The sequence below is a fragment of the Camelus dromedarius genome, chromosome 1 (genome assembly GCF_036321535.1).
Source record: "Camelus dromedarius isolate mCamDro1 chromosome 1, mCamDro1.pat, whole genome shotgun sequence".
Taxonomy (NCBI): Eukaryota; Metazoa; Chordata; class Mammalia; order Artiodactyla; family Camelidae; genus Camelus; species Camelus dromedarius.
This window is the reverse complement of record NC_087436.1, coordinates 85738527-85762376: the sequence shown is the minus strand read 5'-3', so window position 1 is coordinate 85762376 and position 23850 is coordinate 85738527. Positions and strand designations below refer to the sequence as shown.

At 42.8% G+C, this 23850-nt stretch overlaps 1 protein-coding gene across 8 annotated transcripts in view; it reads left to right on the top strand.

Moving 5' to 3' along the window:
- KIT (KIT proto-oncogene, receptor tyrosine kinase) overlaps positions 1–23850 on the top strand; it is a 77386-nt gene that overhangs the window by 16174 nt on the left and 37362 nt on the right. For 4 of the 8 annotated variants that reach the window (XM_031434462.2, XM_031434463.2, XM_064486524.1 and 1 more), the window contains exons 2-4: positions 15982–16251; positions 19375–19656; positions 20904–21040. In XM_031434462.2, coding sequence (XP_031290322.2) covers positions 15982–16251; positions 19375–19656; positions 20904–21040 — 689 coding nt within the window. Of the gene's footprint in view, positions 1–15899; positions 16252–19374; positions 19657–20903; positions 21041–23850 lie in introns of those variants that run through there. The other 4 variants (XM_064486520.1, XM_031434460.2, XM_031434459.2 and 1 more) reach the window with 1 other exon arrangement.

The window sequence follows — 23850 nt, the reverse complement described above, 5'->3', positions numbered from 1 at the left end:
CTGCAAGGGCCATCGGAAAACATGCACATGGCGAGGGGTGGAGGATGGGGTGGAGAGGGGACAGGAAGGCCCCTCCAGGTGGTATTTAAAAGGACAAATATGATCAGGTACCTCTCTGATTAAAACCTTCTGGAGACTTCCCAGTGCTCTCGGAATAAAGTCTGTCCATGTAGAGCCCAGCTAAGGCCTCCAGGGGTCTCTTCTTGATCTCCATTTTGCACATGGTGACTGCCACATCCTTTGCTTTCTGTGCTTTCCTCACTCTTTCAAGGTGTCCTTGCTCCTTCAAGCTGCAGGAGCCACTCTGCCTGCTGCCGGGCACACTGTATTTCTCCCTGGTCTCAGTGCGTTCAGATCCCAGCTCGCATGTTTCCTTTGTAGTCCTTTTTGACCCCCCAGCGAAGGTCAGGCCAGCTCTCCCTGTACAGTGTACTTCTGCACACTCTTCACATTGTAATTATATAATTGTATAATTATTGGTTTATTGCTCACCGGTGGAGCTAAATACACATTCGAGGAGGGGGAGAGACCCTGCTTTGTTCACTGCTACCCCAGGGCCCAGCACCTGGCAAACATTCAAGAAAAAATTTTAGATAAATGAATGAATGGTGTGGGAGGAACCCCCCATCTTTGTTCCTAGGACACGTGGGCTGGATAATATATGCAGTTCCATGGAGGTGTCACCTGATGAGTTTTATTTTCAGGAGCGGTTGTCACCACCATCTAATCCTCCTGGAAAGGCGAGTCCCTTGCACCGCGGCAGCAGAATCTCATAATTTGGTTTTCGTTGGGGGTCTGACCTGTGGGACAGCCAAGAAAAATAATCTTGAGTATGATGCTTCCAGGGATTTGCGAAAGGAGAGAAATCCACTGACCTTGAAGATGTTCGTAATATACGGGCCAGAAACCAGCAGCCCGAGTGGTAGAGGTGGCACCTGGGAAGTTTCCAGGGAACTGACTGTTGTGGCTCGTCCCCTCAGGGCTTCTGGGAAGACGTGTCTGCTCTGTTCACAGTTAATGTTGGGGCACCCTCTTGCTCCCCACCCACTTTCAGATCTGTTTGATAGAACAGAGATGCAAAAATTTTGGTCAGTTTGTCTTGGCCTGGATAAAGCTAGGGGTTTTCATTCCTATTCTGGAAGGTGACAGCATGGGAATTACCTCCCAGAGGTGGCAGCTTCAAAGTGGGGGCATTTGCCTCAAATCAGAAGCTAAATCAGCCTTGCTGATAATTAGTGGAAGCGTTGGCAAATAGCACACATGGGTGTAATTTATAAAAATACGTATATTGAGAACTAGGGCTCAAATTCTTTTTAAGGATGGAGGTTTTAGGATCTAGAGTGGCTTGTGGCAATCTTTCTTGATAGAGGAACTGATCTGCTGACTGTTTGCCAGATGGATTGTTGTGTTTGTTTTACATTTGGGGCTCCGCATACTCTCTTACACCTATTGTAAACTCCTGATAGATTAAGTGAACGTAATCAATGCAGAAAGTTGTAGAACAAACGACATAAACACTATTTCTCACTTGTGACCATTTATTGAGTGCAAGGTAGGTATGGGATTTAGAGATAATGTAAGGATCCTGATGTATCTCACCCCCAATTTATAGATGTCAAAACTGAGGCTTGGAGAGGTCAGGGGACTCAGCTTGGAATCTCCAAAACCCACACCTTTTTCTATATTCTTGTTTTTTCCCTTGCTCATCCAAGCTCAGAGAAGCACCATCATCTACAGTCTCTGAGCTGGTTTCTAAACTTTGAAAGATTGCTGAATAATGTTACAAAAGTTGCAAGATTAATACAAAGAACTCCAGGATACCCTTCACCTAGACTCTCTGATTATTAACATTTTGCCACATTTACTTTGTCCATGTATATACATACTATTCTGACCTATTTGAGAAGTTGCTAACATGCCCCCGAAAAGCCACGTGAGTCTCAGCCTTGGGTTTGAGGAGAATATTGAGGCCACCCAGACTGAGTTCCTCCTTCTGCCCCCCACCCATGTGGTCTCCCCCACTGCCCCGTGCCTCTAGGGTGGGGCCTGGCTTCAGGAGGGACACGTGCTCACTTCTGCCCTCAGCCCTAGTCCCATTCCTTGAAATTCAACTTGGACCTTAAAACCCACCCCCTGCCTTCCTGGAACTTGGCTCTGTCTAGCACCTGACAAACAGAACCTCTTCCATGGCAAGATAATATAGCCAATATAAAGAGTCTCCCTGTATGTTTCTACCTGTTCGGTGAAAAAAAAGGGGAGGTTGGGGATTTGCCCCAATTTGTTATCCAGGGCTGCAGCTAAATTGTTTGGCCCCTGCTAATTCAAGTCTCTCTGCAAGACAGTCGACAATGCTGGTAACCTTTTTCTCTGGCAACTAATTCAGATAAAATTCATTTTTTAAAAAATGAATGCTTTTATTTTTACTTCCTTTGTTTTAAACCAGCCCTGTGGCTATAAAACTTCATTTTGAAAGTGGAAATAGAGGGAAAAACATTCTGCCCACTCTGGGTATGGGATAGAGGGGAAGGTGTGATTTCCCTTTTCTGACAGGTCTATTAAAAAATTCATAGTGTATAATCACTAGACAATGTATTGGTTTGCCCATTATGGTGAAAATTAGCTTAAATATCTATTTAAGCCAAGTATTATTCCGAGCATTTTTCAGAGCTAGTAAATCAGAGAAGCCTTTCAAAAATGCAGATCACATTTGAAGGCAGTGTTTAAAAAGTGCCTCAGGAAAACAACCCAAAGGTCAGGATAAATGGATGAAAGAAAATGTGATATATACATACAATGGAGTGTTATTTAGCCTTAAAAAGGAAATTCTGACACATGCTGCAACTTAGATGAACTTTGGAGACAGTATGCTGAGTTAAATAAATGAGACACAGAAGGACGCATATTGTGTGGTTCCACTTATGTGAGGTCCCTGGAGAAGTCAGATTCATAGAGGCAGAAAGTGGAGCAGTTGCTATCAGGGGTGCAGGTGGAATGGGGAGTTATTCCTGAGTAGGTGCGGAGTTTCACTTTGGGATGATGAAATGTTCTGGAGATGGACAGTGGTGACTGTTGCACAACATTGTGAATACTTATTGCCACTTAATTGTGAAACTGAAAATGCTTGAAATGGTAGATTTTGTGTTATGCCTATTTTACCACCAAAAAAAATGTTTCTTAAATGCCCTAGTTGGCATATATTTATGTTCGTGACTGTCGATGTTGCCAGACAATCCTTTACCTTTTTGTTTTGTTTTGTTTTTATTTGGGGGACGGTAATTATGTTTGTTTATTTTAATAGAGATACTGGGGATTGAACCCAGGATCTCGTGCTTGCTAAGCATGTGCTCTACCACTGAGCTCTACCCTCCCCTCCTCACCCTTGCTTAATGGTACCACACCTGATGTCATTAGAATGAGATATATAGAATTAGTACTGGAGCTTAAGGGTGTCACATCATTTTATTTCTTGAAGGTTTCATTTGCCAGTAACACCACCTTATGTCCCCTCCTGAGCCTAGGAATTGGCATTTTGCAGAATTCTCAGTTTCCTGCTTGGAGGAAATGGCATGGTGATGAGTCCAGTTGGAGCGCTCGTTGCCCACACTCCACCACATGTGTCCAGGACAATGCTAACCTGCAGGCAGTTTGCGCCCGACCAGCTCCTGCAGAATTTCTGTTGAGCCTTGCAGCCAGGAGGGCCTGCTTGGAGGTGAGACCCACCGAGGCTTCGAGCTCAGTAGGTCTGAGGTGAAGCTGGTCTTCGACGAGTGTGGCTGACCTTCTCCACGGTCTTCTTCCCCTGTTCCTTTTCACTTTATTCTTTAGTTGTTGTTTAAGTCAAGTAAGTTAATGTTGAAAGAAGTCAAGAGCTACCCCCTCCCCTACCCCCCAACCTCACCAACAGTGCAGATCTTGCCTGGGTGATAATTGGATTGAGACCCTCTGCTTGTTACCTGCTTCTTAGTAAGTGCTTTCCAGAACTCAAAACATGGAAATCAACATATTTACAACAGGAGTTGTGCTGGGCTTTGGGAAAAACCTACTGGAAATGAGGAAGTTCCTCTTTTCTGCTGCAGGGATGAATCCTAATACATTGTGCTGTCACATCCAGACCTTATCTGACTCCTCAAAGACCCACTTCATAATGGCCCTACATATCTTTGTCTGAGATCAAAAGGGGAAGTCCTGCTTCCTCAAACACTGGGTTGTATTTTTCTTAGGATGAGTGAGTAGGAAATGTATTAAGTAGCCCTAGGAAAGCCTTTGCTGCTTGGGGATGTATGCGTATCTAGAAGTTTTGCAGAATAATAAGCTGAAAAGGATCCTTCTTTCAGTGTTGAATAGGTGATACCTGCATCTTCACACTTGTTACTTACTCACTTTATAAGACGTAAGAGCCAGGGATCAGATTTTATGTTTAGGCCCTTAGTCTAATTCTGTTTTTAAATGGAAGTTTAAAAACAAAGTAAGTAACTACTGTATATAAAATAGATAAACAACAAGATCCTACTGTATAGCACAGGGAACTGTATTCAATATCTTGTAGTAACCTATAATGAAAAAGAATATGAAAAGGAATATATGTGTGTATATGTATGACTGAAACATGATGCTGTGCACCAGAAATCGACACAACAGTGTAAACTGACTATACAATTAAGAATATAAGAAATGAAGAAAAAGAATATAAGAAGTGAAAAATGAAAAAAAAGAAAAAAGTTATATCATAAGAGAATTAGTGCTATTCATTTTTGGCACAAAGAGTTGAGTACCTTTTATGTCCAGCCACTGGATCTTTATAAAGCGTTACTTATTTTGACCCTTTTATGGCCTAAGTACTTGATGACAGATTCTAGAACCTTAGAGCTTTTGATGGCTTCTTTTTACTTTTTCAGAAGAGGAAACAGGCCTAAAACCTAAGGGACTTGCTCAAGATGTAGAATACAGAATTTCTCTGTGTCCCCACCATTACATTTTTTCCTTTACATCCTTCACCAACTGCTTCAGAGCAAAAATATGCAGTTACACACTTTATCTAAAATGTACAAATAGTAAATATCTTAACAGACACCAAACAATAATTTTGCTCATTACCTCCAACCTGAGAAAAGCTTTGACAGATGTCCTTGCAAAGGCATTTATTGGAGACTTGGCTCCTTGCTGCTGAGTCCCCTTAGTAAGTTTCCTTAGAAGTCTGCAGAACATCTAACATCCCCTTGATCTTGGGTGTGCTTTTCAGAAAGCAAAAGCAGCCCGAGGGCATCTTCTCTTGCCACCAGATGGCATGCTTGTGAGTGAACTGATGGAAAGAGGGGAGTTGAGGGTTCAAGTGCAGGGAAGCTCCCAGTTGGGCAGTTTTGAAGGAATCTGCGTGGGATGCTCTTGCTTTATAGTGGAGGACGAAGCCTGCATGATTTGTCCGAGGATCACAATAACCGTCAGGAAAGTGGAAAATGCAAATGCTACAGGAAAGCTATGATCAACACACGTGATTTATTAGTGCTGGGTTTGGCCATGTGGTTAAGGCAGAAAGTAGAGGGGCTGACCTGGCCCCTGGGAGGAAACCGCTTTCAGGAGCTGAGGCAGGAAGGGCCCAAACCACAGGTGAATCCACCCAGGCTGGAAGCCCACAGAAGAGTGAGCTGATGAGGAGGTGAGAATGGGATGGCGTGGCCTGACCCTGCCTCCCCAGTGAAGGGCCACACCAGTTTGTGCTGGTACATCTCTTTCTAGCACCAGGGAGCTTCAGATACTTGTGGGACTGTGGGACCCACATGTGGTATCACAGCTCCTTTGTGCCATGGTTATTTTCCTAAAAAGAGCAGGTCCAAAGAAAGAGGGGCTTAAAAATAGGGTTTTCACCCTGCCTTTGGTGCCTTCTACCCCAGATGGGCTCATGCACCTGATGACCGCATTCATCAGCCCTTGAGGTCAGGCAGTGACAGCCTAGTGCCTCCAGCAGTGCTTAGTGGCCTTCTCTGCTAGTCACCCCTCTCTGTTCCTGCCTCCCACTCCTTCCTTCTTGTTCTCCCTGCCCGCCTGCTTCTGTGCATACTCACCCCCCAACTTTTCATGTGAGCCCTCTGGGAGCTTCCGTGTCTCTTCCACTTCACCCTTAGCCACTGCCTCCCCTGCTCACTGACTTCAAGAGTCCTCCCTTCTCCTCCTTTCCCTCTCCTCCCTACCCTTCTCCCCCTCGTCTTCCTCCCCTTGACTGGTCCTCAGGTCGCTGTCCCCCAACAGCACATGAAGTCAAAGCTCCTGTCCTCCCACATCCCACAACTGTGGTACTGCCAGAGATTCTGGTGGGACTAGTGAAGGGTCGGGCTGGGATGTCAGGGTTTCCAGCGTGCAGCCAGGGTGGCGAATGAGGGATGTAAGTTCCACGAGTCTCCATCCCTCTTCGCTGCCGTCAGTGACCAATCCTGTGTGCTGAAGTCTTTGGGACTGGTTCTCTGCCCTTTTCTGCTCCCTTGCCTGCTGCCATGTCCTCTGAGATCCTAGCATCCACCTAGAAGTCCCTCTGCACCATCTAATCTGTAATTTGCTGATTCTCCCTTAGCAGTCGAGTCATGGCCATCTCTGCCCTACTCCAGCCACCTTGGGCCTTGTCATTTCCTCCTCAGCCCCTGTATTCTTTGTAGTCTGCACTCCCTCCCTGGATGATTTCATGGACACCCCTGGCTACCACCCCGACAAACACCCCTTGTGTGCTGGTGAGTATGTCTGTGGCCCCGATCCACCTCCCTACCTCGATTTGCAAGAACTTTCAGCTGCCAGCTGCTGGTTCAAATGCCCCTAAATCAGTTTTCCCCCTTCCAGTCTGTTGGCACCCCATCTTCCCATCACCTCAGCCAAAAATAGTGGTGTTTTCACTCTTTTTTCTTGCTTCCTCACTGCCCAGATCCAACCCATTCCAAGGCCCTGTCCTCAGCTAGTAAACACCCATCCCTTCTGTCCATCCCCACACCTCTGTCTTATGCTCTTATCAGCTCTGGTCTGAATTTAGTTGTCTCCTACCTGTCCTGGTCACTAGTCCTTCACTGCTCCTGTTGGGGTTCCCCCCCCACCCCAGGAAACATACACCCATAACTCCCCATCAGGGCAGCCTCACCTCTTCACCCTGACAAAGGAAGCCCTACTGGGTCTCTAGCCTCACACCTCGATGCCGCGATGATTCTGATGGTACCACCTCTAAGCACGCGCCTTGCTATTTGTGTGACATTTGCTCTTGTGGTCCCCCACCTGCTAGATCTTCTCTGCCTGCAGCCTGGCCAGGTCACACACATCTTTTAATTTGAGCTCTGGGAATCCTTTCTGACCCCTACTCTTGCCCACCTGCTCTGTTGTCCTATTTGCCTGTGCCTGCTTCATTGTACGGTAATTATCTGTGTGAGTCCATCTTCCCCACTGGGCTGCTCTGGATTCCTGGTCCCCAGCCCCACCCAGGCCAAATGGTAGGAGCCCAATTACCATTTCATCAATGAAGACATGTTTCAGAAGTGCTTGCTTTGTTACTGAGCCGTCTCTCTTTGCCACTAATGACTAACACGCCCGCTTTTCTTCCTCTGTCCTTCAGTCCCTTCTGTCAATTAGTTCATAATCTTTAGACCAATGTTGAAATATACTTAAGGAGCTGCTGTAAAAAAAAAACAAAAAAAAAGCTGTGCTACAGGAAGTCTTTGTTATTTTGTGATTTTAAACTGACTTTCAAATGGCTGATCATTTTACGATGGTCTCTGGCTATTGCTTGAAACCATCTATTGTCTTGAATATTGAAACAGATTGTGTCTAATCACTAAATATCCTGGACCTAATGTAGTACAAAGACCTGGCATGCAGAGAGAAAATTTCGTTTATTTTTAAAAGCTAAGTACAAATTTGCATTGTGTCAAGGACTTACCTTTTCAGGCCTTGAACATAGGAGTATTGTGATGAGAGACTTAAAGGGTAGTGAGGAGATTGTCCCAATTACTTGTTATTTACCTCCTGTCAAACCCAAATGGATTTTAACAATGAGTTCTACCCATTTGAGTACTTTAAATCTATATATTACAAGATTAAAGATACAGCTGAGCTTTTCTTTTACCCAGAAAATCCTTCGGAAATAGATTTGTGAATTGAAATTCATGTGACCCATTTAAGACTGTTCTCAAACTTGTCCGTGGAGGTGCTTTTAAAAGTTGAAGGCAGTAGGGATTTGGATGGTGGTGTTTGGGAGTATGTAGTTGTGAGGCAGTTTAACTTCTTTGAAAACTCGTGGTTTTTTTTTCCCCTGAAAAATTTTCTTTCTTTCTATTTTATGATACGTAATATACTATAAAAGAATGTTTACACTTGTTTGCCACTGAGTGAAATTGACCTTCAAGGAGACAGTTAGCAAACATCCTAGATCAGAAAAGCACCGCTCTGTAGGATGATGTCCCAAATTGTCTTCCCCTGTCCTGCACCCCTGCATCTCCCGTATGTCGTCATTCCTTCTCCCAGCACATCGTGTATTCTTGGTGCCCTGCGATCCTTTGAGGCTAGAGATGGGTCCAGGCCTTGCTTTGGAGTCTGAGAGCTCACAGTTTGCTTGTGGGTGGGATGGGGTCCTCATAGGATGCACTTTTGCTCAAATACACTTACAAACAGAGACACATGCAAACACACACAGTCTTGACTCACCTCTTACGGCCCCTCCCCCTGGAGCTTTTCATCATCCTTTTGGGCAGAATAATAGCTGCCTCTTTTGAGTCTTGGGACATGCTTGTCCCCTTTCAGTACTTTTATTTCATGTACATTGGATTCGTCTCCTACACAGGGCTGAGTTCCCCGTCAGCACCTAGCTCACTACCATAGTCATAATTATGCAGCAGACGCATGTTGAAATAGAAGACTTCTTAATGGTTCTGCTGGCGTGTCCTCACTGCAGTGGAATGGGGGCCATGCTGGGACCCTCTGTGGCACGGCTTCCTTCGCAGTGGATTCACTCTCTCCCTGCTACTGGGCAAGAGCATTTTTTAGGACTCGTGTGGTTTTCACTGAGCTCATACCCCTCTCCCCCGGCTTTATTCTATTTCCAGTATCATCTACTTGTTTTTAAAGCCTCATGGGTGTTGGGGCCAATTACTAGGATCCTTCCGTTTTGATTTTTATCTAGTTTATTCCTATGGGAATGTAGAAGTATGTCAGAAACAGTAGGATGTACAAACCATTAGCTTTTTATTACAAATTGCGGTGGAAGAGTATGTGAACCAAAGAGTAGTTGAACAACAATGGAGCTTTGAGTTTTGCCTTAGTCACAGCTCCACTTCCCCAAAACCAGAGTAAGTCTCTCTGCGTGGGTTTTCTTCCCCACCATTTTGCCTGGTTCCTTATATCTGTTTCCAAAGAGGAGAAGGTTTTGAAATGACTCCTTACTTCTAACCCCAGCTATAAATCCAGTCTTTGCACCTTTAGACATTTGAGAAAGATGTAACAAGTTGAGGAGGACAGTTGAGACTCAAGATTGAAGTAACAGTTGACATGGTCCAACCATTACCAAAGGTGATTGGGGCACACTCCATGCTCAAGAAAGTCACCCCCATTTACACAGATCATTAAGAACCTTCTACTGTAGAAGCCCAGTCTAGACTCAGATCACAAAAAATACAGGTCTACCTTGAATGGTTTACTTTTGCTTAGAAGAAGAAAGGTGGATAGCTTTTTTTTTTTCTTTTGGATGGAGAAGCAGAATCTTTTTTCTTTGAGTTTGGGTTGACTGATGGGAGTTCTCAGGGAGTCTGAGCTGCTGCCCTCACCATAAACCACACCCACAACGCAAGGTCTGCAATTTTTAATTTCAGTTTCCTTAAACGTAGTGCTTCTGAGACAGTCGGATGCAGAATCCCCCTGTGTAAATGAATTGGAGGCCCTCCCCCAATCTTCCAGTGTTTAACCCACATTTAATTGGAAGTACCTATAGTCTTTTTTTTGGTTGAGCCACTAAGCTACACTTATGAAGTGGGTTGCTTGGTTATCGGAGAATTAACAGCTCTCCCCCAACACATACACACACTCACATTTCATCAATTTTCATAACTTGTACTTAATTTATCTATAATACAGTATCAAGTTCAACTTCCATAAACAGGTTTGAGAATAAAACCAAAGGACTCAGATAGTGTGAGAAGAAAAGCAAAGATGTGTGGGAGAAGAACTAGTAGCCTTGAGCATCGGGGTCTCTTGGCCAATAGTCAGTGTGGTTAAAACTTCTAGGTTATTCAGCCCAGAGGATTAAAAGAGCTTCTGTTATGAACGCCTACTTTGTATACTGTAATAGAGAGCTGGGAAGAAAGATGCTGTTGATGCCTGCAAGCACCACTATGTGGAACAAATAAAAATAATAACTGCTAATTTTTAAATGATGTAATTTAAGATAAACGTGAGGGGCTAACAGAAAGAGCTGAGGTGGCTGAAAACACCTGGGCCTTGAAGAATTGTTGATTTTTTTTTTAATTTTAGTTTTTTTTTAATTGTGGTAAAATATACACACTTTAAAATGTACCATTTTTAAGTGTCTAATTCAGTGCCATTAAGTACATTCACAATGTTGTGTAATCATCACCATATCCATTTCTAGGACTTTTTTTTTTTTAAATCATCCCAAGCAGAAACCCTGTACCCATTAGACAGTAACTCTCCATTTCCTCCTCTCCTTAGCCGTTGGTAACCTCTGCCTCTATCCTACTTTCTGTCTCCATGGATTTGCCTCTTCTTGGTACTTCATATATGTGGAACCATACAGTATTTATCCTTTTGTGTCTGGCTTATTTCACTTAGCTTAATGTTTTCAAAGTTCATCCATTTTATTGTAGCCTATGTCAGAATTTCATTCCTTTTTATGACTGAATAAAATTCTGTTGTATGTTTATTCCACATTTTGTTTATCCATTTATCTGTTGATGCACAGTTGGGTTATTTCCACCTTTTGCACCTTTTGGCTATTGCGAATAATGCAGCTATGAATGTTGGTGTACAAGTATCTGTTTCAACTGAGTATGGTTGAGTTTTATACCAGTTAAAGAGGTTACAGAGCATATGTTGGTATTTATCTTGAGCTCTTGTTAAAATCTTGCATTGTCAACTGTTCATAAGTTCCCCTTTCCTCTCTTGTTTATGCTCCTTGAGAGCAAGGAGTGTCTCCTGGGTTCAGCACTTAGCAAGATACATGGGAAATATTTGCTGAATAGGTCCTTGAGTTCCTAGCCCAGAGCAAGCCATCATTCACTATCACTTGGTCCCCAGAATGATGGGTTTTGCCTTTTATCATTTTGGTGGTGATGGGGTGCTCATTAATTAACATGTGTTCAGGAGACAGAAAATAACTTAGTATTTTTATTAGCCAAACATAATTAAGGGAAGTACATTTTCTAATGCAGAGGGTCCTGATATAGATAAAACCCAATTCAGCAAACATTTGTTGAGAACTTGCTATGTACCAGACGTATTTCAAAATGTGTGATCCCAGAGCAATTTCAAATCTCAGTTGGAATAACTTATTGGTCTTGATTTTTAACTATAATAAAGGTATATATACACATACACACATACACATAATACATCTTTTAACATGAATCTCTAGACTTCTTTTTATTGTGAGAACATTATAACAACATTCAAGAGAGTTTGGAAAAAAAGAATCATATCTACAGTCCCACTCTTGATATAAGCTCTATTTCATTTTGTAGTGTGAGTTTGAGGGTTGAACTTGTACATAGTTTATTTTGAAAATAGAACCCTGAACGCTTCTGGTGGCGATTATTTTAAAAAATGTATTATTTTTTAAAATTCTAGGAGTAAAGCTTAACTAGTGATCTCCAATTTGGAGGTGCCTTGTTTGGAGGTATCCATAGTAGTTTTAATGGATGAATTAAACCTTCCTTATTTTAGTGGAGCCACAGAGTGGACATTTGTCCTCTTTGGGGGATAGGTCAATGGACTATTGGCATCTCTTTCAGGGCTTGGGTGTTTAGGAAGCTGTCCTTCCTTCAATCTTTTATATGTTCAGGGATTGAAGGGAGTCTTTTGATGACTATGTGAGTACCATGATCCTTACTCTGAGGGTCCTAAGACCTTGCAGTAAGCAGGGGGGTAGGGTCTAGATGTAGACCAGCATGGTGCATCAGTAGAAGCCAAATGGGTGATGGGGCTGAGCATGTTGGAGGGATTTAGTGGGGACAGGTAATCATGACCTAGGGTGGTTAGGCAACGACATCCATGAGGACTGGGCTTTCCACGTGGCGACAAGATGTATTGGTGAAGTAGCTGTGTCCTGGGGACACGGGCAGAGAGATGGGCATAGTAAGGAGTGAAGAATATTTGCAGAATCCTTGACCTAAGGTTCTGTCTGATTGGAGAGGCTGGTTGGATCCAGAGGAGACAGCTGGAAAGTAATCCTGTGAATGTGCTTGGTAATGTACATGATGTCAGTAGGGTTTTTGAGGCTGGGAGTGGGATTGTTGAAAAGATGGTGCTTTTGAATGATGGATCTGAGGCTTATTAGGGAGGATGACTTGGGAGGGGCGTGTGCAGAGACTGGAGGCACGGAGATCTTTTAGAGAGGATGTTCTCTCTGTGACATTGTTAAATGGCTAGTCTAGGGTGGGGCGGCAGGAGTGGAAAGTCACACGAGGATGTGTGGCCAAGGCTCTGAGGAAAGATTGCTATGATTTGCTGCCAAGGAGGGAGAAGTCAGGCAGAAATCTGTTTGGGAAATGATGGAACCATTTGCATCCATAGGAAGTGAGTAACTCAGGACTGATTGGAGGGAAGATAAGAGATTCTGTTTTTAGAGTAATTGTGTCTTGTACTTACTGTGTTTACTGTGTGCTTGAGCACAGTTCTGAGTACTTGACATAACTGCCTTATGAAATAGGTGCTGTTACTGTCCCTACTTTACAGATGAGGAAACCGAGGCTGAGTTGGTTAGTAACTTGCCTAAGGGCTACACACTTAGTTAAGTGGCAGAGCTGGGATGCAGATCCAGACAGTCCTATCTCAAGAGCCACATTCTTATCTAAGATGCTTTACTGCTTAACTGTAATAGCTAGCTTTTATTATAAACTGCCCAGTCCTGTGTTAAGCTTCTTTCACGTATTTATCGCATTTGATTCCCATAAGAACTCTGTGAAATGAGTCATGGGGATCTATCATCATTTTCCAAATGTGGAAACTTGGGCACAGAGAGGTCAAGTGGCCTGCCTTAGGTCACACAGCTAGGCCTTGCCTACATTGGGGTGGCAGGTCTCTAGAAGTTAGTAATATTTATTCAACCAGATTGTAATTTATTTAACCAGATTGTAGTAGCTACATTGCCCTTAAGATCCACTCTTGAGAAGATTGAATTGATTGAAATATATTGCAATATAAATTCTTTGAGAATTTTTGGATAGAATTAACTATTAGCATCGCTCGTATTGACATGGAACAACTCCTTTTTTTTTTTAAAGCGGATAAGTTATTGAAATAATAGCATCTCCATTTACCACTGTGCCCAATTTCATTACTTAATACTTTGTATGCCTTTAAGAATGATCCCAGCCATGTTGTTTCCATGTTCTGGCTCCTCCTTTTAGAAGCTGGGCCTAGCGGGCACAGTCTCGTACGTAGCACTTCTCATGTTGTTGGTGCTTAGTAACATTTGACTATTATAACTGACCTCATTGTTAATCGTCTGTAAATCACGGCTGCTGAGCATCTTCTGATCTGGGGGTGGACTTGGCGTGACATCACGGAGCTACAATTGATACCATGGCTGAAAGGTGCCCAAATGAAATGTTTGTCTGGACAACAAACTGGACTTGAGACTGATCACTTATACACACCTTCAGGGGCAGGAACCCTTCTCGGAGCCCCTTTGGTCTGTACCTCTCCACGGATCTGTTTAACCTACCTTTAGATGTCAACAGGCCTCCTATTTTTTTTTTTTTTTTACTTTTAACCTTGTTTGACTACAGATCTATTTCTGTGCTGTCTCCTGCTGCAGCTCTCCAAGGAGAGGTCTACACTCGCAGCCTTTAACCTTGACGCCAACAGAAATTCCCACTCAACTGAAACTGGATTTCCTGTGGTGTCTCTCTAACCAAACCTGGGGACTTGTGTTCCTGCCCTTTGATCTTGCTCAGCATCTGCCCAGGGACCCATCCGCCTTGTCTTTGAAACCTTCTGCTGTGTTGCCTTCCTTACCTCTTAGCCTCTCCCCTTCCTTTCCGGTGGTTTCATTTTTAAAAAATCTCTCTTGACTCTTTGCTACACCTTCTCAGCTGGAAGAGCTCTCCAAGATCGATACTCATTGTGTTCCTCTTTTTTCCACAAACGCTTTCCTTTGATTATTTGATACTATCTTTTAACTTCACAGGTTAAAAGTGTCTCCTCTTCCACCACCTGAATTTCAAGTTGTCAGGTGAGAACCTGACAGGTAGCGCCTGGGAGCAGGTCTCTTGCCTCTCCCGTCCCAGTCCTGTTCTGACCATGCCTCTGTCTCCCCACCCCCGCCTTCCTGAACTTGAGAGGCTCCTGGTATGGCTTCTCCTGCTGCCTCTGCCTCCCACCACCCCTTCCCCCACCTGGCTTGGATGGCTTTTACTCCTCCTTCAGAACCCACGTCACTTCGTATCTCCCACTTTGTATGTGTGGAGGGGGCACAAGTCTCAGGTACATGAACCTTTCCCCTTATGATCCTGCAGAAGTGATTGAAAGCCCCCTCAGGAAGCTCTGTTATCCTGGTGCCCCAGCCCCCCTCACCCAGGTCATATGTGAGTCAACCTTGTGTGTTTTTCGTGGCCCTGTAACCTATAACCATGAAAGTGCCCTCTCTCTGACAGTACATCATGTCTTCCTCTGTAGTCTCAAATCCCTACTGTGGATTCTGTGGCTTCTGCTTACGTGGGGACCAGAGCTTTTCACTGATTGCCTTGAATCTAGCTGACCTCTGGTATCTCATTGTGCACGAGTGTGTTTATGGTCTATACCTATGTACGCGTCTGTCTTCTCTTTTGCCTTGTCTGATATTGTGAAGGTCCAGCCCACCTCTTACGTCTTCTTTAGCCTAAAGCTAAATCTTGTATCTATGTCTCCAAATTCTGACGTTGAACACTGTGTACTTACTCTAAGTGCTTTGGTGTGTAAGGACTGTGTGTCCCACTTACTTGGATTCTTCCCTAGCACCTACCACAATGCTTTTGCAGATCACAAGTGATGGATGAACAGATACTTGCCTTCGTGCAACAGATGCATGTGTGTATGCATGAATGAATGAACGAGCTGCAGTGAATTTTTCTAAGGCTCAGGTTTCATATTCAGAGTCTCAGGTTTGCATCTTTAAATTAGTTTCTTATGTAGGAAACCACTCTAGACACTAGGATGATTAGGCTGCAACCCAGTGTATGCTAGGGAATGTGGCCTGATCACTAAAATAAGATTTTCATTTTGTTGTTTGAAACTCATAGATCTCCTTTTGTTGAACATCACCATATAAGGAGGATTGCATAGACATAACTGAATTCACAGAGCTTTAAGAAAAAGCCAAGCTATGTCACGGTCATATATATTTTGCCAAAAGAGTGACGGGCCAGTCATCTTTTATAAGAGTGTGAGATTTTGTTTTTGTTATTTCTAAGCTGGGTGTCGGCATGTCAGTATCATCGCCATGGCCCATGTTCAGAGTGGAAACTTGACCCCAATGTGTGTTTAACCCAGAGAAGGCCGTGGCATCAGCACATCTTGGCCTGCATACCAAATGTGACCCTCAGGATTAATTGAGGGTTGCAGAAAATAACTTAATTTTCTTGATGAACATAAGAAACTTTAAACAGAACTCTTGTCACCATAAATAGCTGGGCAGCTTTGTCCTATTTTTATTGTCGAGGACACAGAAGATGGAAATCAATATTGGAAGAAAGGCTTTATTCCGCCAGAGAAAAAGATCATGTTCAACACGATTTTCGTTTTTCTTGGCAGGCTTGTCTCAACCATCTGTGAGTCCAGGGGAACTGTCTCCACCATCCATCCATCCAGCAAAATCAGAGTTAATCGTCAGTGCTGGCGACGAGATTAGGCTGTTATGCACCGACCCAGGATTTGTCAAATGGACTTTTGAGACCCTGGGTCAGCTGAGTGAGAACAGACGTGCGGAATGGATCATGGAGAAAGCAGAGGCCACAAATACGGGCAATTACACGTGCACCAACAAAGGCGGCTTAAGCACTTCCACCTATGTGTTTGTGAGAGGTAAATGCTTGGCTTTCTGTGATGATCTGCTTGGAGAACTTTCTGTCCTGTCCCTAATTATGGGTGACATATGAACATATGGCTGAATCATAGATAAAATGTTACTGGCGGGGCCTAGAGGGCGTCAAGCAAAATCTTTGTTAGTTTCCCCGATCTTTTGATACATAGCGACTTTGGGTACGACTCCAGCCGAAGGTCTGCAAGGCTGTGCGACTCTTCCTAATGAGATTACAGTATGGTTAGCCCATTTGTCCTGGTGCTGTGAGTAAACCCTGAGAATAAATTAGGCCCTCTGGGAAAGCGGCATTTTAATGCCTTCAGATTCCAGATACTCCCACTTAGTAAAAACACTTCAGGGAACTCAAGGCCTCTGAAGGCCTAAACAGACCAACACTTCAAAAGAATTGACCCACTTTTAGGGAGTAAATTCCAGAAAAAATAACTCAGTCAGCTAAGTACCCCATGTCCTTCCTGGGTTCTTAATAGAAGGCAGTTCATTCATTTAAAACATTGTGACCTCTTAGAAACAAAAGGAAAATTTGATCGTTGGATTTCTGTACCTCATTTCCTGTGAAGAATTCAGTGATTCATCGGTGTTTGTGCTGTTAATATCCTTGCCAGGAGGAGGTTTCCTGGCGAGTCAGGGGAGGGGTTGGGGAGGAGTATCTTTTTGTTGATGTAAAAAGTGAAGTACTCAGGGCTGAAGAGACATCCCCAGGTTATAGGAGGAGAAAGCGTTTCAGTTCCAGCCCTGGACTTGTACCTGGACTGGGGTCATCATTGCAGCCTCATCCATGGCATTGCAGAAGAAGACCAAATGCATTTATCCTAGATTGTTGGTCAGAGCGCCCTCAAGAGTCACAGTTCCTCACTGCAGCATTTGGACACGATCACCTGCTCTGTCTTCCTTATGTAATTGTTGTTAGGGAGACAGAATTGTGCAAATTCTGGCTCCATCAAGGTTAATCAAGGGTGAATAAAATTGATTGTCATATTTGCTATAAAGAAGGTTGAAATGGACTCGGCCTCTCTTTAGTTTATTGATTACTCTTCCCTGGGTGGGTCGCTGAAAAGAAATACAGGTTAATGAGCCACAACTAGCCTCTGGGTCTGGGTCCCTGATTGTCAAGCCAACTATGTTTGTTCTTTGACATTCAAGAAAGGTACTCTGTAATTTCCAGGTGGTAATGAAGTATCCTGCTTATTATTAATAGGATGGGCAGACATCTGGAAAAATGGGGAAACGATCGCATTAGCCAAGTCAGGATCACCAGAGCTCACAGATTTTCTTTATAGGGAAAGTCACCGTCAGTAACTCAGAACTCTACTTAATTATTACTGGATTACGATGTTTGGAGCATTCAGTAATTTATCTTACAGCAATGAAGGAAATCAGGGCTTTGTTGTCGGACCCAGACTCAACTGACTGAGAAAGAGTAGATGGAAAACTAACCAATTGTAGCCTCGAACCGTAGCTCAACCATTATGAGATAATTTATTTGCAGAATAAATTAGTGAGGCTGGGAGGTGCATAATTCATTTTGGAGAACTCTTTCAAAATTGGTCAGAATTAAACGAGAAGTATATTTTGATTATGACATTGATTTCTCTGGAACACCCAATTTCCATGGGTGTTGAAATGGACAATTAAAAAACATTTTATGTGTAATCTGTTGGCCCAATGATGTATCTGTATTATCTTTACACAGTAGAGGTGGCAGCATATTTTACCTATGGAATGAGGTTTGTATTTGCTTATGTGAGGTCCCAGTTGGCTTGAAACTCATAAGGTCCCCTTGTGTTACTGAATGCAAGTTTATGTGCCTGATGCACCATGAGGCCAAACAAACGGAGGCATCAGAGTTTGGAGCAGAGAAAGGTTTATTGTAGGGCCAAGCAAGGAGGATGGGGTGGCCCATGCCCAAGAAAACTCTGCCCAAGAAAACCCCAGACTCCCTGAAGGGTTTCAGCAAAGCATATGTAAAGGCCAGGTGAGGGAGGAGGGTCGCAGGTATGTGATCAGCTCGTGCACGATTCTCTGATGTGTTGATGTTGAGGTAACAGGGCGGTCAACACCATCAACCCCTGGTTGCTAGAAGTCTGGGGGCCACGTGCTCATGATCATCAAGTAGTTCGTTTCTTCCCTTTGATGGTGGTTTTTAACATCTGAAAAACTCAGGAAATATGTGGGAAATACTATTATATGAGTACTTCAGAGAGGAGCCACAGCAGAGGATATGGGGGAGGGACCTGCCCCGGGAAGGCCCCATAGGGTTCTGCTCACTTACACTTGTGCATAGGAATTTATTTGATTTCCAGAAGTTCTATTTAAACATCTTTCAAGGACTATGAATAGAGTGAGGCCCACACGTTATGTGTACTGGTTGGCCTCTTGATAGTTTTCTAGAATCTTCTCAGAAGCTGAATGATCCTGGGGACTGGGAACTCTGGAAAGCAGCCCACGCGGAGGGGTCAGAGGAGAACACCTCTCCCCAGCTGTGAGGTGTCACCAGGCTGGCCTGTTCTTCCTTGCCCACGTTCCTTGGAGTGTTACCTGTCTTAGAAAAAAAGGAACTATGATGATAAAATATTCTCGGAGTTTTAAGAGCTCAAATTGTGGTATCAATCAGACCCGGTTTTGGGGGAGGATATAGCGCAGTGGTAGAGTGCGTGCTTAGCATGTGCAAGGTCCTGGGGTCAATCCCCAGTACTTCCACTAAAAAATAAAAGTAAAAACATTAATCAGACCCGGTTTTGAGTTCCAGCCAGACATTTCTGGGCCATCTCACGTGAGGAGAGTTGCTGTTTTTGAGACCTTAGTTTCTTCACCTATAAAATGATGATGATGATAGTGTCCACCACACAGGGGTGTTTTGAGAATTAAATGAGGTCAAGTGTGTCACGGTCCAAGTTTAGTGCCTGACACCTGGCAAACGTTTCCTTAATGTTAGCTCTTACTTGTGAATATGAGTAGGGTAAATTCTACTTTTGCTCGCAAGGAATAAAGCCGGCAGCCACTGGGGTCACTAGGGATTGTTGTTAGGAGGGGCACTGCTTTAGATCTGTGTGTTTTCGGTGTCTGTGACCAGCCATTTCAACCACTCGTTGTTGGTTATGCTGTAGATCCCGAGAAGCTTTTCCTCGTCTTCCTGCCCTTGTACGGGAAAGAGGACAGTGACACGCTGGTCCGCTGTCCTCTGACGGACCCGGAGGTGACCCATTACTCCCTGACCGGGTGCGAGGGGAAACCTCTTCCCAAGGACCTGACGTTTGTCGCTGACCCCAAGGCTGGCATCACCATCAGAAACGTGAAGCGCGAGTATCACCGGCTTTGTCTGCACTGCTCCGCGAACCAAGGGGGCAAGTCCGTGCTGTCGCAGAAATTCACCCTCAAAGTCCGGGCAGGTATGGGCCCGTGCCTCCTTTCCTCCGGGAGTCGGAGCATCCTTTGATCTAAAAGAAGTCTTCTTTCTTGTCAGTGGTCCATCTTAGTATGTTGATCACGCAGCTGCTCTGAGTAGTTCCCCTAGCTTCAAAATAACGCCAGCTGCTTATGAATTCTTTATTTCACAGTCTCAGTCCCACGTGACTGGTCCATGACCACCTTCGGCTGCGTGTGTCTACCATGGATGAGTATTTAGACTGTCCTGCAGTCAGTCGTCAAACCTACTGACATCAGGACATCCCGAAGTTTTATAATTGCTTCCAGGAGAAACTCTTTGGAAAGCCTTAGTTACACTGTTTAAAAAGATGAGCGTACAGATTTTCACTCCTTGATTTACTATTGATCTATGAATTGACTGCCTCTTCAGCTATTTAATTTTAATGCCTTGTCAAACTATTCATAATCTAAGGAGGAAAGTACCAGCTGACGATGGACGTTGTTACTAATGCAGCATTATGTAGAATATTTTGGTAGCTGGAAGATACCTAGATTTTTTTGTATTTCAGAGATCATCTAATTCAATACCAGTCGGCATTTAGTGATTGAGTGATTAAGGATTTTGAAAAAGGATGCTCACTGGAATTAAGGAAAGTTTGATGATTTAAAACCTGTGATTTTAAGAAACGAGTAAGATACTATTTTTTTACAGTGCCTGGGGAAAATGCCTGTTTGGCTAAAAGAATATAATTAGTTGTAGGTCACTTCCTCAGGAAACCATCAAGGTCATGTGAGGTGAAGATGAAGGCTGCCTCACTATGCCAGGGCTTCTGTCTGTTTCAAAACAGCATTGTTCAGGGGCGTTGTAATCTCAGAGCAACATTGCTATCTTTGTCACTCGATGGGAGTGAGTTTACTTGAGGGATGCATAATTTAATTGCTGATTCCTTCAGATATTCATGTAATACAGATCGGTTAGTACCCTACCTTATGTCTTATTTAAAAGACCACTAAGTGAGCTGTGGACAGCTGAGGAAAAATGGTAAGTTAAAATGTCATGCTAGGGGAGAGGGGAGAGCTCAGGGGTAGAGTGCGTGCTTAGCATGTTCGAGGTGCTGGGTTCAATCCCTAGTACCTCCACTAAATAAATAAACAAACCTAATTAATTATCCCAAGCCGCCAATGTAATAAAGTAAAAAAAAATTTTTTAGATGTCATGCTATCGTACAACCAGTTATTTGAGGGCTGTGTTTTGTGTGTTTTCTTTTAGCCATCAGAGCTGTACCACTTGTGTCTGTGTCCAAAGCAAGCTTTCTTCTCAGGGAAGGGGAGGAATTCACAGTGACGTGCTTGATAAAAGATGTGTCTAGTTCTGTGGACTCCATGTGGATAAGGGAAAACAGCCAGGTGAGTGAATGGCTTCTTCCATTTTTCTCAACATACCATTCTCTGTAGGTGGGAGCTTTGAAGGTTTCTCTTTAAAAGAGACTATTAATTGTCTGGGGATGGCTCAGCTGGTGTGTCTGTCAGAGGTGGAACCGTCTGGGAGTGTGTTGAGATGCATTATTTCCCCCTTTCCTAGCACCATATGTAGATGTGTACATCCATTATTAGTAACAAAGAAATGTCATTTTGTAAATTTCTTTTGAGAAAATGAGAAACTTCAGACTCATTATTACTTTATGCTGTTTCTCTGAATGATTTTTTTTTAAACTAATGGTTAACTGTATAAATATCTTGATTTTTAAAGCTATTCAGGCTAGATTATTTAAAATATTGGGAACAGTTGCCGATTTTTTTCCTTCCATCTATAAAAACAAATGGTCTCAGATATTAACCAGGATGCTCTTCCCTCCCCCACAAAGTGGCCTATCCACTTCAGAGATGGATTTCTTTTTGTATGGATCTGATTTCCTCCTTTGCGCCTGGTTACCTGAGATCAGGTTGCTAATGGTTTTCTATTTGTTTTAGTCGCTATTAATAAAATGGTAATCTTTAACCTGAAACATTTGGACATGTTTTGGTTATCATTCTTTTGACAAATGCATATTGAATGTCTGCTATATGTCAGATACCATGTTAGGCATATCTTAAATAAATTTTAGCCAGTTACATTTGAAGTTTCTCCTCTCCCCTGAATACTCATATTAGTAACAAGCCTTTAAAATGTCCAGTTTCCCTAATATTTTGCTTTAAGATTCTTATTGACGGAGTTTTCAATAAATTTTTGTTTGAATAATCTTGGCCATCTCATTAATTTGTTCTCATGGTAGTTTTTCTTTTGTACACATATGTGTTACGTTGGAAATATACTATCTTTTTCTTCTCCTCTTCATCTTCTTCCTCTTCATGCTCCGTATTCAACATTGGCATTTTCATGCCTATTTAGAGAATCCTTGGCTAAACAAGTAACCATGGTGATTAGCATAAAGCAAAGCATTACGATGGAATTGGTGCAGACCTGTGATGGATGATAACCTTGCTCAGTGAAGCCTGCCATTGGCTAGGAGAATGGAACCAGTGGCTCAGAGAAACAAGTTCTAGTTTTGCATCATATAACTTAATAAAAACCATAGCTTATATATGGAATTTTGACTATCCTGATAGAACACAATCCCATGTTAATTGCCTTTCTATGATCCTTGATTTCAGATGAGAGAACAATTTAAACTGTGTGTGTGTATCTGAGTCTCCGTGTAACTTGAAAATCAGCCTTTTTGAGCCAAGGAATTAAATTGCCCCAGGCAGTTTTGTTCTGAATCATTTTCCCAGGAGCCCTGCGTGCCATTCCCAATTAATCCACTGGCGCTGGTAGATAAGGCTTTAGTGTTGGGAGCTCTGGGGAAATCCCAGCGTGCACCTCCAAGGGTTAAGGAAAACCAAATCACGGGCAAACAATATGTAACGTGTGACTTGCAGATGGGGCTCATGGCTGCATGCCAGGGTTCATCCATAAATCTTTTATTGGTATCCTTTGGCTTAATTTGGAATACGTAGCACTGTGATAGCACTATGAAATTATTTTAAAAATCCGTAGCATTTGATTTGGATCATTTAGAATAAGTTTAACTCACAGTGAAGTTTAGGGTAAAATGACTATTGTAGAATTTTTGCAATTGTTTGTTTTAAAACATTAAAGAGAGTCTTGGAGTTTATTCAATACTGTGAATCTTGGTTAGCTTTTCTAATACTTCTAAGAAAACCCTCATGTTTTTACTTGCTTTTAATTATGATCTTTGACAGGATCTTAAATTATGGCCTTTGGGTTTAGGTGTTGATATTGTATCAATTATGACCAAACTATTCCTCTGGGCACCGAAGTGTTCATTGTCCTCTTTAACTCCTTAAACAGGGCCTCCTGGGCTCGTGCAGGGACTACAAGGAAGAGACTGTGAATCTAGAACACAGTTATGTGGCCTGTCCATTGTCACTGCCTTTGCAGAGGAGAAGTCTGTGACGTGGTGGACTGGAAGAAGCCAGAGAAAAATGTCTCTTTGCCCTTCTCTTCTTCCTAACAATTGCTCTTAGGCAGCAAAATGTCAGATTTCTTCCAATTATTAGGAGACTTTCTTAGAAGGGAATGTCTTTAAGTCGACATAGTGCTCCAAACTCCAAAGGCCTTTAACGACCTTTGTTCTCTCATTCCCTTTTGGAAACAGAAGCTGAGACAAGTGGCATCTTTGACTTGGCCAAGATCTCACAGTCAGTTAACAAAGCAGGTTTCTCTTCTTTTTATTTCAAAACATTCAACTTTGGCATTTTATGTGTGCTTATTTTAGTGTAAAAACTTTTCCAAAAATATAATAACATGAGAAAAACAGAATAGATAAAAATCCCACCGTTGTACATAGCAGCAACTGTGCAATAGAAATATAATGTGAGCCTCCTATGTAATTTAAAGTTTTCTAGTAGATACATGACAGAGTAGCAAAAAAGTAAAATTGATTTTAATGTCTTTTATGAAATCCAGTATATCCAAAATATTTTATCTTGTAACTAACATAAAATTATTAATGGGATATTTATACTTTTTTTTTCCATGTGAAGTGTTCAAAATCTGGAACATATTGTATATTTACAACACAACTCAATTTGTACTTACTGCAAATTACTTTCAAGTTCTCAGTAGTCATGTGTTTCGTCTTGTAAGTGCTGGATTGCCCATTTTTTTTTCATATTTCTTTTCTCTCTGTCTTCATGCATTTGTATTATCACCT